Source organism: Lactuca saligna, chromosome 1 (genome assembly GCF_052625555.1).
Source record: "Lactuca saligna cultivar CGN05327 chromosome 1, ASM5262555v1, whole genome shotgun sequence".
Lineage (NCBI taxonomy): Eukaryota > Viridiplantae > Streptophyta > Magnoliopsida > Asterales > Asteraceae > Lactuca > Lactuca saligna.
The window spans coordinates 43,166,066-43,181,132 of record NC_136417.1 but is presented as its reverse complement, the minus strand read 5'-3'; the positions used below and the strand labels follow the sequence as shown (position 1 = coordinate 43,181,132).

General features: G+C 36.9%; 2 protein-coding genes across 2 annotated transcripts; one reads left to right on the top strand and one right to left on the bottom strand.

Annotated features, from left to right (window-relative positions):
• The first annotated feature begins 5,768 nt into the window (after window positions 1-5,768).
• On the top strand, window positions 5,769-7,061 carry LOC145034341 (zinc finger (C2H2 type) family protein). The gene is made up of 4 exons (XM_078982731.1): window positions 5,769-5,956; window positions 6,054-6,162; window positions 6,280-6,342; window positions 6,828-7,061. The coding sequence occupies exons 1-4, from the start codon at window positions 5,872-5,874 to the stop codon at window positions 6,928-6,930; spliced, it is 360 nt and encodes a 119-aa protein (XP_078838857.1). The 5' UTR covers window positions 5,769-5,871; the 3' UTR covers window positions 6,931-7,061.
• A 1,484-nt stretch (window positions 7,062-8,545) lies between these two features.
• LOC145034330 (ABC transporter B family member 1-like) lies at window positions 8,546-14,509 on the bottom strand. The gene is made up of 8 exons (XM_078982720.1): window positions 14,033-14,509; window positions 13,898-13,952; window positions 13,621-13,796; window positions 13,334-13,534; window positions 12,439-12,698; window positions 12,028-12,344; window positions 11,723-11,946; window positions 8,546-11,025 (listed from the first exon to the last, which is right to left on the bottom strand). The coding sequence occupies exons 1-8, from the start codon at window positions 14,414-14,416 to the stop codon at window positions 8,662-8,664; spliced, it is 3,981 nt and encodes a 1,326-aa protein (XP_078838846.1). The 5' UTR covers window positions 14,417-14,509; the 3' UTR covers window positions 8,546-8,661.
• Window positions 14,510-15,067: the final 558 nt, after the last annotated feature.

Below are 15,067 nucleotides of genomic sequence, written 5' to 3'. Positions count from 1 at the left end.
TTAGATATTTGATCTTGAATAGAGATTTTAGGGGGTGTTTGAGATTGTATATTATTTAAAACAATTTATGTTTATTTCTAAAAGTGTTTATTAGCTTTTATGATGCAAAAAATGGATTTTAAGAAAATGTCAGAGTTTGTTCGATACAAAAACATAATAGACACATAAGTTAATTTTGAGCGGTTGAAAATTTTAGTTTATAAAGTAGTTTATCAAAAAAACTCATGGGTAAATTACACCGTTGGTCCCTCGTGCACATGCCAGAAAACATGTTTAGTCCCTATTTCCAAAATTTAACTCGTGCAGTCCCTCGTTGTTATTTATCTTGCATGGTTAGTCCCTATGCACGTTAACTGTTAACTCCTTCCGTTTAAGCTACCCACGTGCCTTGCACGCAGGGGCGTTTTCGTCTTTTCAGGGTTTTTATACATGAACCAGTATGGCGCGACTTCGATAACCGATCATTTCTGATTTCATCCTCCGTCGACCCTTAGCATTGCACGAGAAAACCCTAGTTTTCTACGATGGTGAACTGGAGGATTAGGCAAGAATGGGAGGAATACGACCTCCAAAGCTCATACGGTAAAATTTTCTACATTTTCAGTTGATCATCCATTATACGTTCCTAAAACGTAATTTTTTTTTTGGGTTCGCAGCTGACAATCCAAGTATGTTCTCGATACGATTGAACTATGGTGGAGTTTTTACGAAGTTTCCAGGCCGCAAATACATAAAGGGGAAGATGAAATATATTGATGGCATTGATAGTGACTTGTTCTCGGTGCATGATATGGACGAGATAATGGAATTGCTTGATTGTGTGGAACCAGGTAAAAGTATTTATTATCATTTCAAACGACCAACCTGGGATTTAGATTTTGGGTTGTATGCTTTGGGTTGTGACGAAGATATAAACCACTTTAGGTCATACGTGTATGAACACAAGGTGATAGAAGTGTATACAGAGTTTTGGGAAACCAAGCTCCATACGTATCAAATGTCCCCAAACCCTGCAAAGATAAAGATACACGAAATTCCTGAGTCCCTTTGTCGTAAAAGCTTGTTATTGACATGGTCAAATTCAGGGGATTGTCCTAGTGAAGAAGCCCCTGTTTTTGAGAATGTAGAAACTATGGACGAACCCCCTAGTACATTACTTGAAACAACCTTGGAACAACCCCTTGTTACATTGAGTGAAACAGTTGAGTCAACCCCTGCCTATATACCAAGAATTGATAGCCCTTTGACTGAACCAATGATAGGAAGCACATGTCCTAATGTTGATGGTTTGGGTGATACATTTGAATGGTGTGAACCTTTTGGTGGGACTCCTATGGAACAAGATGAACCAAATAGTGAAAAAGCAGGTGAAGACAGTCAAGCTAGTAAAGACAGTCATGATAGTGATAACACTGAAGATAGTGAATACAGTCAAGATAGCGACTACATAGTTGATGAAGATAATTTGTTAGATGATCCAGAGGTTGATATGAAGAACTTTCACCTCAACATTGACAAAGACGTGGAGTGGGTTGGAAGTTTTCCTGATGATCGAGATGAAGCAGTAGAAGGTGATGAAGAATTAGAGGTTATAAACACTGAAGAATTTGTATCTGCATCTTCATCAGATGAGGGTGAAGCTAGTAAAAAAAGGAAGAAGATAAGAGATTTACGAAGAGCACATAAGAATGAAGCAGCTGCTGTCAAAGATCCATTTTACATCCACCAGACTTTTAGCACAGCAAAGGAAGTTAAACAACAAATTTATCTTCATTCCATACAGAGTAGAAGGGAGTTAGACTTCGTCAAGAATGACAAAAATAGGATTAGAGTGGTTTGCAAAGGGACAATACCAAACCTTGGGATATTAGAAACAGATGGGACCAACAAAAGTAATGACAAAGTGGGACCAAGTCAAAAGAAAAAGAAAGTGAAAGATGGTTCTATTCATAAATGCCCATGGGTCCTACTAGTGAGTAAGTGGAAAAAAGACATTAACTGGACTGTTAAGACCTATGAAAAGCAACATACGTGCCTTCAAACAAGGAAAATTAGGGCATGTAACTACAAGTTTCTCTCTGAACAGATTGTTGACACAGTGGAGGCAAACCCAGAAATACCACTTAGAGCATTACGTGAGATGCTTGAGAAGAAATACCAACTTGGATTGTCAGACATGAAAGTTCATAGGGCGAAAACGAAAGCCCTGGAATCAATTAGGGGAGATTTTGCTGCTCAGTACTCATGTCTAAGAGACTACTTACAGGAGGTGCAGAGTAGAAATCCAAACACCACAGTCAAACTTCAAGTGCAAAGCGAACCATGTTATGCATCTGAGACCAGGGTATTTGAACGAGTATACATTTGTCTTGGTCCACTGAAAAGTGGATTTGCAGCAGGGAAAAGAGATTTACTAGGGCTTGATGGTGCATTCATGAAGGGTCCATACCATGGTATGATCCTGACAGCAGTGGTATGTGCATAATCATATTTTAGTATTTGATTAATGTTTGACCATAGTTAATTGTTTGCTTATTACTGTGTTTGACATGATAATTCAGGGTTTAGATGGGAACAATTGCACATACCCTTTGGCATATGCAGTTGTTGAAGCAGAGAACTTTAATTCATGGACCTGGTTTTTAACTAACTTAGGAGATGATCTTGGTTTGTATGCAAACTCCAACTTCACTTTCATATCAGATAGACAGAAGGTAAATAAATTTCTCCATTCATTTTCACATGCATGTTTTACAATTCAATAAGCAACTTCACTCTTTTGATGATTTAGGGGTTATTGCCTGCACTTGAGAAACTTTTCCCAGCAGCAGAGCATAGATATTGCCTAAGGCATCTTCATGAGAACATGAAACGTAAATGGAGGGGCAAGGAATTCAAGGATTGTCTTTGGAAATGTGCAACATGTACCACCATACCACAATTCAACAGTGCCATGGAAGAACTAAAGAAACTTAACAGTGAAGCATATGACTGGCTTAATTCTATTCCACCTAAGCACTGGTCTAGATCTCACTTCTCAGGTATATAATATTATGTTTATAAGTGTATAATTTTTAAATATAATCTAATATAGTTGTGTTTTATTAGGGAGGGCACATTGTGATGCTGTGTTGAATAATATGTGTGAGAGTTTGAATAGCAAGATAGTGAAGGGTCGTGATAAGCCAATTATCAGTTGCTTGGAGTTTATTAGGGAGTATATCATGAGGAAAATTGTCATGGTTCAAAAAGAAATTGATAAAGCTAATGGCCCATTAACTCCTACAGCCACTAAGACCCTTGAAAAAATTAAAGAAAGGGCAGCACAGTGTAGGGCAGTGTTCTGTGGCAATGGGAAGTACCAGGTTACAAGTGAAGGTACTAATCAGTATGTGGTTAATATGGACCAACAAACTTGTTCATGTAATAGGTGGGAACTGACAGGCATACCCTGCAAACATAGTATAGCAGCTATATGGGATATGAGGCTCAACAATGAAAATGTTGGAATACCTGAGACATGGGTACACCCAACTTATTGGCTCAAGACATGGAAAGAAATGTATGTATTCAAAGTTGAACCTATTAATGGGAGGTTATTGTGGGAAAAAAGCACATGTCCTACCAAGTTGATACCACCAAAGTATCGTGTCCCTATTGGCAGACCAAAAAAAAAGAGAAGAAGATCTGCAACAGAAGATGATGGAGTGTCCACAAAATGGAAATCTGTAACATGCACAAAATGTGGAAATATGGGCCATAATGGAAGGACCTGCAAGGGACAATCACAGACTGGGAATGGAACAGGAGAAGGTGCAGCAGGGAATACAACAGGAGAAGGTGCAGCAGGTAGCAGTGGTGGTGTACAAAATGGAGTTGGGAACAAAGGAAAAAGACCCATGCTTTGAGAATTTGTAGTTTGGTATCATGATCATGAAGGATAACTATGTTTTTGTTAGGCATTTATTGTCATATTACTTTGTTGTTATGTGTTGTATTTTGATACTTTGTTGTTGTGTAGGATAACTATTTGTATGCCATAAGACTATGTTGTTATTTTGGATGTCCCTTTATGTTAATGGTCAATGGTTATCTTGGATATTTTAGAGTTTTTGTCCTTTTTAATTGTTATATTGGATGCTAGTATTGAATGGTATATTGCATATGTTGCAAATACCACATTTTCATTAAATTTGAACACCAACTGATAACACCACATTATGATTACACAATATATTGCAACTAAAATTGAAATTTTTTTGTTAATACAAATAACATTACAAAGAGTCTCCATTACAATATACACATACCAAAATACTAACAACTTCATTACTTAACCTACACTTTATATATAAGGACTGAAACAAAAAAAACCCAGCTAATAACTAGGTAAAGCTTCAATTTGCGATTTTGTTCTTCAAGTTTCATCCTAAACGCCATACAATCACAGTCCTGATCATAATCATTCACCCATCCTATGAACTTGCATAACGGTCCCTGAACCAATTAAAGTAGATGAAGAATTAGGGCAAAATTAGAGAAGACGAAGAACGAAATTGAAATCATTAACCTTACCTTTACTGTACAAGCATAATAGAGTTTCCCAGGGTTTCTTTTGCTATAAGATGTGCGAATCACTGCAGTGGCTCCACAATTGCCATTAATATCGATCATTGTTATGTATTTGGAAGAAATCGATCGAACGAGGGGAAGAGACGAACGAGGGGAAGAGACGAACGAGAGGATACAGAGGAAAAGAGGGTTGCAGTGTTCTTTATAAGATTTAAGGTGTAACGGCATTAAATATGGACACAAACCCTAAAAAGACGAAAATGCCCCTGCGTGCAAGGCACGTGGGTAGCTTAAACGGAAGGAGTTAACAGTTAACGTGCATAGGGACTAACCATGCAAGATAAATAACAATGAGGGACTGCACGAGTTAAATTTTGGAAATAGGGACTAAACATGCTTTCTGGCATGTGCACGAGGGACCAACGGTGTAATTTACCCAAAACTCATTATTTAAATCAATAACTTCAGTAATAACAAAATAATTTATCAAAAACTCTTTTATTTACAAGAGTAAATTACTGAAATCGTCCCTGTGGTTTGGTCAAAATTACACGTTTGGTCCTTAACTTTTTTTTTTTTTTTTGCATTCGGATCATCCCTGTGGTTTGATTTTGTTGCGTTCTTCATCCCTGTGGTTTAGTTTTGTTGTATTTTTCGTCCCTTACATACATAAAGTTAGGGACCAAACATGCAACTTTTACCAAACCATAGGAACGAAAAACGCAACAAAATCAAACCAGAGGGACGATCCGAGTGCAAAAAAAAGTTAGGAACTAAACGTGCAATTTTGACCAAACCACAGGGACGATTTCAGTAATTTACTCTATTTACAAATAATTCTAGAGTCGAGAACTATTTTTTAAAAATTCAAATAATTACCAAACCGTATATAGCAAAGCTATTTTTTATGTGCCAGTTCTATAACTTGGTCTATGAACTATTTTTTTGCATACTTTTTGTACAAGTATAACTTTATTATAATAAGATTGTAACACTTCAAAATACAAACCAATTTATAGAAAAAAAATTAAGATACAAAGAAATAATTGGATTTAAATTATTCAAAAAAACTCATAAAGAAAATATACGAAAAATGAAAAGATGACATATTCTAAATTTGCAAGAAAGCCAAGATTAAGAAATTGGGCTTCATTCATATATAACTCGGCCCGATCTTGAACCGGTGGCTTGTGAAATAGCCGCCAAAAGCAAACCGGTTCTTTCTTTTGGAAATCGAAACCCTAGGGTTAGGGTTTTCAGAGAAAATTTTCCCAATTTTCAGACTGCGGGAGGTAAAAGATGGGAGGAAAGTGTCCACACAGAAGGGTGAAGAAGAGAAGATATTCTCACAAAACGTTTCGTCGCGATAAATTCCTTGTTAAAGATATCCTTTTCTCGTCGTTCTTTTGATTCTTTCTTACAAGCTAACTACATAATATCTGCGTTTTTGGGGTTTATTTTCCTTGACTTCATTATCTCACGTGATGATGCTGTTTATGACGAGCTTAAGAAACCAGAGGCTGAGAAGGTGGCGTTGCCATTAGATGAAGATCTTCCTGGGATGGGTCAATACTACTGTTTACACTGCGAGTGAGTAATTGCGTTCTACACATTTGATATTTCATATCATATTTCATTTGAGATCATATTGTAATTAGGTTTTTTATATATTTATCTCTAATTTTGAACTGTTGTTTGCGATTTCAGTCGGTATTTTGCGAACATCACAGTGAGAGATGACCATTTCAAGACGAAAAAGCACAAGAAGCGGTATGTTTCTTTTTGGTAGCTCTTATCAGATTAGCTGCTTTCAGTTGTTTTGCTTTGAATTTCATTTATGCTTGTGGAAACAATTCAATCATCAACTATGAAGCTAAAAAAACTAAAGTAAACTACTTTTTACATGGAGTATCATATTGACTCTGTTCTTGATTCAAAACCATTGACATCTGAAGTGGAAGTTTAGCTCTTCTACAAGATGGTCTGAGTTTTTAATGCTGTGAATTCATAAACAACTAGCCATGGACATACACAATTACACATGGTACATTGCAGTTAATAAACAAGGTGGACCCTTATAAAAAACACAGGAAAAGATAAAAGAAGAAGCAAGTTTACATCTTTTTTCATCTACTTTTGGTGGAAACTGCATAAACATAGTACATAAACAGAGAACATGATAAAACAGAAAGCTCAATACATAAACTTAGTTTATTATCGTTATTCTTTCGTTGAGCCTTTTCTGATTCTTGCAGATTGAAGATAATGGCGGGTCCCGCACCACACACACAGCTCGATGCTGACCTGGCAGCTGGAATGGGCATGCCCGATAATGGACCAAAGTTAATGTCCATGTGAGCTTAGTTTCTCTGTTTTTGTCGATACTTTATGTTTCTTGAATTCAATATGCAATGTAAGAAGAATCAAACCTTCAAAACACAAATCAATATCATAGAAGTAATATTATTATTATTCATCTTCTTGTTAAATTGAAGTTAGTTTCATTGTGTTTCTTTTTTGCTTTCCATGGTATTAGAGTACTAGTACTATTGTTTTCATGGAGTGTAAACATTACATATAAACTATATAGTATTAGAGTACTATTATTGTCACAAGATATAAAACATTGGCATATGAAATGAAGGCCACTTAAAGACCTAATCATGTGGACCACTCTATCTTGTTACCCAAACTTTGGTTGGTTGCTATCACCATATGAGACCACCATGTGAAATATATACAATTCTCAATTAAGGGGTTGTTTCTTTTTTCCTTTTCCTTCATTAAGTACTGAATGATGTATGTATGTCTAGATAAAGTTATATGTACATTAGGTCCATTTCTTCTTTATAATCAATAGACCATGACACGAAATACTCATTGCAACCTCGCATCCCAATCAACAACTTTCTACAATTGTGGATTTCAACTAAGTACGATTGTATTAATTGTTAAATCCTATGTGGTGTTCACAATGACATCTAATATGTTTACTTGTGTCTAATGTGACATTCAATATGACATAGTTATCCAATGTGTCATTCAATATGGCACCACAATGACATCTAATATGATATAAGTTTGTTTACTTGTGTCCACAATGACACCACTGTCCAATGTGACATTCAATTTGATATAGTTATTCTTTTGAAATCTACTCCTACAATGTAAAAAGAACTTGAACAAGTTTATTGGTCCAATTAAAAGACAAATGATCTAAAAAACAAAGTAAATATTTTTGGTTGGTATTTTATAATAACCTAATATTTAATACTTTAAACTCGGTAAGAAAAAGAAAACATCCTTGCATTTTCATTCCTAAAAGTCCATGTTCATAATATATGGTTATCAAGTGTATGTTGTTGATTGGAAAATGTTCAGTTTTTGGTACGAGTTTGTTCAAAAACTGTAAATTTTGTTCAACATGGTTTTCTCTTGTAATTTTGGTGTCTATTTTCAAATAGTTGTTATGATTTTGGTCCCTAGGTTTATCCATAAATTATATTCTCAATAGTTTTCTCTTGCAATTTTTGGTTTTTATTGGACTATAATTGGCATAAAGTTTTAGACTGGAACCAAAGTTAGGTATCAAAAATGTAATTTATTCTAAGATACAAATACAACATAAAAAACCAGAAAAAAATCGACGTAGTCCGTTCCAAAGTCTGATATTTCTTGTAATCATGCTCAACTTCACGTGATATACTTTTAAACAAAAACATTAAAAAAAGTACAAATATATAACTATTATGTTACAAGTACTTGGTAGATAAATTAAAAAAATTGTAGTTGTACACTCATACTGTAGTATTATTCATCTTGCTACAGAAAATATGAAACGACTTCCATTAATATTTGAAAATACATGTCTCATTGTCTCAATATTTTTTGTACGTAATTCTTAGAGAACCGATGTTGAAGTTAAGTTTTGACGAGTACATTGGTTCTTTGGTATAATTTACTGTAAACAACATTAACTATGCAACTAAAACTCACCATTATATATTAAGGTTACAACCAGAAAAACAAAAACAAAAAATAGAACACAATTACACAAAACACTCAAGATACCTCATGTTGGTTTCTTAATTAGGATGAACTCGAACCAATGGAAGCCATGTTTACAACCTCATGCCCATGCGAAAATCTCTGCAATTGAATCATCTTCGCATAACATCCATCCACATAAGTCTTCAACAAATGTGAATGCGACCCTTGTTCCACCACTTTCCCATCATCAATAACCGCAATACTATGAACATTTCGTATAGTCGACAACCTATGCGCAACAACAATTGTTGTTTTCCCCAAACACACACGCTCAAGCGCTTCTTGAATACACTTCTCTGACTCCACATCTAACGCACTTGTAGCCTCGTCTAGTAATACAATTTCCGCTTTTCTCAAAAACGCCCTCGCGATTGCCACCCGTTGCTTTTGCCCGCCTGAGAGCTGCACCCCGCGTTCGCCCACAAATGTTTTGTATCCGGAAGGTAATGCGGATATGAACTTGTGGGCGTTCGCCAGGGTGGCCGCCTCGATGATCTCTGCCTCTGTTGCCGCCTCGTGTCCGTACGCAATGTTTTCGTATATCGTGGTGGCAAAGAGACAGGGCTCTTGCGGGACCACTGCGATATGACAACGCAGTGACTTTAGGTTATATTTACGGATGTCTTTTCCGTCGATTGCGACCCGTCCAGAGGACGGGTCGTAGAATCGTTGTATCAGGGAGATCACTGAGCTCTTCCCGCAACCACTTGGGCCGACCAGAGCGAGACTCTTCCCGGCCCGGGCGCGTAAAGAAAGATCACGAAAAATTAAAGTGTCTGGGCGGGAAGGGTAGGCGAAATCGATGTGTTTTAGTTCGATTTCGCCTCGGATCTTGTCGGGCACTGTAGTCGAGTCCTGATCGTCTGGTTCGATCTCGGTTTTTCTATCGAGAAGTTCGAACACAGACTGCATGGCTCGACCGCCTTTGATGAAATCAGGAGCTAGGGTTAGGGTTTCGGCTGCACCATTGGCTGACACCATGAGAACCATGAACACGCGAATTGTCTTTGAGAAATCAGAGATTCCGTGTTTTACGAGCCATGAAGCGTACCAAAGACCGATCGCGTATGAACCGTATAGCAAGAATTGCGCGATCCCGAATCCTTGTCCGGCTATTTGTCCCTTCCAGAAGCATCTACGAAGTGGGGTATCAAGACTGGTTTTAAAAAGGTCGACTATTTTTGACTCTGAGTTGAACGCCGCCACTGTTCTCATATTAGCCACCGCCTCTCCGGCGAGTTGGGTGGCCTTCGCGTGTGCACCTTCCAAGTTGCCGGAAAATCCTTGCATGAACATTTTCTGCAAAACAGTCGCTGCAACCACGACAGGGAACACAGCAACAAGAACAAGAGCAAGACGCCATTGGAGAATAAATCCGGTGGTGCAGGCCACCAACATGAGGGCGGAGTTCTGCATGATTACAGAAATCCGGTCACCAATTGCCGACCTGACATTATTGGCATCTAGAGCTAGCCTAGCGGCGACTCTCGAGCTTTCATTCTCCTCCTGATCGAACCATGCCATTTCATTTTTTAAAACTGCCGCTAGCATTTTCTCGCGAACACGTTTTGTTAAATTTTCTCCGACGACATCCCAGAAAGAATGCTGCAAGGTGTTGAAAATAAGAGCCGCCGATGACACGCCGATCAATAAATAACAGTATTTTCCGATCTGTTTAATCATGTATTCATGGTCTTGGCTGTAGTAAACACTGAGCACTGCACTGAGAACGTAAGCAAAGAATGCACTGAGGGACCCACAAACGACGGAACCCACCGACCCAACCAAGGCGTAGCTCCACTCCGGCGAGTTCATCTTCACCAGCCGCCAGAACGAACTTGCTTGCTCTTTAAATGGAAGCTTCTCGAGTTTGTAGTTAGGGTAACCTCCCTCGACTGATAAACTAAATTCCGACGTCGAGAAATCAGATAACCTCCGGGAAAACGGCGATCTCCCATACGACGAGTTCCGAGTCATTATAGGTGAACTCACTGAGTTTCTCGCACTCGAAGGTCTCGCACTCGAAGGTCTCGCACTGCTCTTTCTGGCGTTATTCATGGCGGTTTCATGTGCAACTTCCTGCATTTTTATGAGCTTCGCGTAGACGCCATTTTCGCCTTTGCTCATCAGATCATCGTGAGTTCCGATTTCTGAAACACTACCCTGTTGCAGAACCACCACGAGATCCGCCTTTCGTATGGTGGAGAGACGGTGGGCGATCACCAGAGTTGTTCTTCCGATCATGAACCTGTCTAGGGCTTCTTGCACTAACTTTTCCGATTCTGAATCCAATGCACTTGTAGCTTCATCTAAAAGCAAGATCGCTGGATTCTTTAACATTGCTCTTGCTATCGCTATTCTCTGCTTTTGTCCACCCGATAATTGTAATCCTCTCTCCCCAACCTGCATTTACCATTTCAACGTCAATCTTTGAACTTTTGAAATCATATTCATAGTACTTCTATCTAATTCCATAGGGTTGCTGATTTTTCTCACAAACTAAAACAGATGCTCATAAATTTTCAAAATTGGAAGCAACATGTTTGACTGATAAAAGTCAACAAATTCAGGGAGTACATGGTCAAACTGTTTCTTGAACATGCTTCTGGTCAACCGAAATCTTTGCGTTTGTCAGTCATGTGATGGATACAGTGTACATTTGATATGAATTATAAAATGTGTATAGTTGTATATATTTTATATTTATCGATATTGTCCTTTTACACATACACACACTGGTGTTACAGTTATGTTCTTGTTTCTTGCATAAATCTGCATTTTGCACATGGAGTGTTGACTGAAAAAACCAGGTTTCAAACTTCTCAATTAATGCATTCCCCTCGAAAGAAAACGTTACCTTACTACATTTGACTTTTACACCAAGTTAGGTTTTCCTTTTTTTACCAAATTTGCCACTCATTTTTAATCTTTACAAACAACCAAAAAGCAACCAACTTTAACTAAAGAAAACTAAAGAAAAATCAAACCCTACCCTCCAAATGCATCCAAAAATCAAGAACAATCACCATTAATATCAAAGCATAAAAGTTACCAAAGTGGACCCACAAAATAAAAACAAGATTATAAGTTTTTAACCTACCTGAGTATCATAGGCATCTGGTAATTTGATAATGAACGAATGAGCATTTGACACACGTGCAGCTTCTTCAATCTCACCCATGTATGCATCGGGTCGACCCAAGAGGATATTTTCTTTAATGGTGGTTGCAAAAAGTGCAGGTTCTTGGCTAACTAGACCAATTTGTTGCCTTAACCATCGCAAATTCAGACCTTTTATGTCATGCCCATCAAGCATTACTTGTCCTGTGTTGAAATTAAGCAAGATTAGAGGTATTCATGTTGTACTATGTGCGTGTAGGGTTGTACATTGAGATTGATTATTACCTGAGGTGGGATCGTAGAACCTTTCGATTAGAGAAACCACCGTGCTTTTCCCAGAACCACTGCTTCCGACCAATGCAATTGTTTTTCCGGCAGGAACAGTTAAAGTGAAATTGTTTAGAATTTTAACATCTGGTCTTGAAGGGTATGAAAATTCGATGTTTTTCAGCTCTAATTGGCCGGAAACGGAATCCAATTCCAATCCCGATTCAGAGTTTTTGTCGACGCTCGGTTTATGATCGATAATTCTATAGATTTTACCCGCTGCTACTCGTGCTTTCGCAAACGCAGACATACTTGGAGCTGATTGGCCTAAAGCTCTGTCAAATTTTGAATTTTGGAATCGGAATAATTAGAATAAAACGAGATTGATTAATGGGGTTTATTGGAGTTTTTTGAAAGAGGAAGACTTACAGGCCACCGATCATGACGGAGAACATGGTGGAAATGGCGAGTCCTCCGTTGGTGTAATGGTGGCGAACAAGATAGCCTCCGTACCATAGAAGAAGAGCATAGCAACAAAAGACTGTGAAATAAGTTGCTCCTAATCCTAATCCTTTTGAAAATCCAGTCTTGTATCCGAGTTTTTGTGAGATCTTTAATGCAGAAGAGTAGGCTTGTAATGCTCTTGATTCACCAACATATGCTAAAACTGTTCGAATTTGTGCGATTGTCTGTATATTTTGATGGATCAAGAAAGTATCCAGATGGTAAAACAGATTAGCTTTTTGAAGTCGTTAATAATTTCTTGAATTTGGCTCAAATTCAACCAACACCCATATGCAAGAACATGAGTGTCTTTTTTATTTTTTATTTTTTCGCTTCAGTTTGTCCAAATATAACAACATTCAGATTATAAAACATTAAAAAGCTTAAATTTTTTGTGAAGTTTGCTCTAAAATATTGATAGTCAGATTAAGAAACAAGAAAAATATGGATTTTTTTTCTTTCCCCAAAAAGAAAAACAATATTCATTTGTAGAAAAACAATACCCAGATAGAAAATTAGAGGAAAGACTGATATATTTCTTAAAAATCGAAAGAAACATGGAAAAAATGATTTTTTTTTCCTTGATCCAAATAGAAAAAAAAAAACAGGGGACGACTGATGTTTTCGTCATCTTGAATTTAGGTCAAATCAAGCAATACCCAGATGGGAAAATAAGAGGAAAGACTGATATGTCGTTGAACTTAGCTCAAATTCAGCAAACTCACATGGAAAAAAAAAAAAAAAGAGAAATTACTGCTTTCTTGAATTCATTTTATAGATTTAAGGGAATTATATCTATATAAAAGTAAAAAAAACACACCTGCTCAGCAATATTTCCAGCTTCCGAAAGAGCTTCTTGACTCTTAGAAGACAGTTTCGCTAATGTAATTGTATGAATAGCTCCAATTATCGCAATCAAAGGCACCACTGCAAGTGTCACAAGCGCCAATTGCCAAACTGCTGTGAATCCCACCACAAATCCAGATACAAATGTCGCCATATAGTGTATAAAATTCCCTAGCTACACGCACACACACACACACACACAAACAAACACAGAGTTAATAATCTCATATGTACGAGTCAAAAAGATTTGATCTTTTTCACCTTTTCACTAATGGCGTCTTGAACCATAACAGCATCAGTATTGATCGCATATACAACATCTGAAGTTCTGACTTCAGTGTCAAAGAACTGAATATCTTGACTCAGTGCTGCTTCAAGATATTTAATCCTCATTTTTGTTGATTGTCTCTCTCCTGTCCACATCCAACATGATATCTCTGCAAATAAATAATAAAACCCATGTCAAATTTCCCATCTTTTTCAAGAATAATTGAAATTGATCCCTAAAAGGTGAAGAATTTAGAACAAACAAGCATACCTGCCCATGAAGATGCCCATATTGCAGCTCCGACTATCAGAAAGTAAAATGCGTACTGCAAGAATTTGAAAGGAAATGAAAAGATGAAGTTTTTTATGATGAAAAAAAGCTGGATTTGGAGACAAAGAAAGTTACCCTTAACACTTCATGAGTCATTTTATCAATGTCGTTAGCATTGGAGCCAAATGAATTGACAAGATCAGCGAAGAATCTGAGGAAAATAGGTAACGAACAACCATGAACAAAGGCACCGATTGTTCCGATACCCATTAACACATAGTCTAATCTATCTGCGAATCTAAATAACTCTCCAAATCCTACTGAAACACCCTTATCTTTCTCTGCATTTTTACTATTCTCTCCTTCCATTTCCATGGTTTCTTTGTTTTGTGAAGAAGAAGAAGAAGAACCCAAGGGTGGGCTTGGGTTTTCAGAGACAAGTTCAAGACTTTGCATTTCGAACCATTCCAACTGCTCTCTCCTTCTCTTTATCTTCTCCTCAGATGCTTCTGATCGCATTTTTTTAATAATGTTTTTATTTATTTATTTATTTATTTATCACTTTCTCTCTCTTTCTCTTTCTCCTTCACTTTCTCTTTTGTCTGTATAACTTTTTCTTTCTCTAACATTAAAGACTTTGAAGCTCTCTTTTATATCACTTTTCTTTTCCCAATTTAATTTTAAAAGGTAAAAAGAAAAGTCCCGAGTAATTATATGAACAAGGATTCTTTTGTTCACACCTATAGAGTATAACTATAATACGCAAAATATATCGTAACAGACTTTAAATTTCTTTCACTAAAAATCTTTCAATAAACTTTTATTGAGTAAACCATAAATTACTTTCAATAAATTACCTTCAAATTATATAGTAACAGCCTTTATATAGTAACAGCTTTTAAGTTTCTTCCAATAATGTCTTTCAATTAATTTATTTGAGTAAACCATTAATTTCTTTCAAATTGTACTCCAAAAGCCTTTAAAGTTAATTCAAAGCCTTTAAATTTCTTTCCGTGAATGTCTTTAAATAAATTTATTTGAGTAAACCATTAATTACTTTCAAATTGTACATCCCCCTTGACACAGTTATCATCTAAGTAATTAGCGATCCAACACGAAAACTTTCCAGGGGTATCATTATCTGAGTGGTTCACATTAACCCGCCACAAA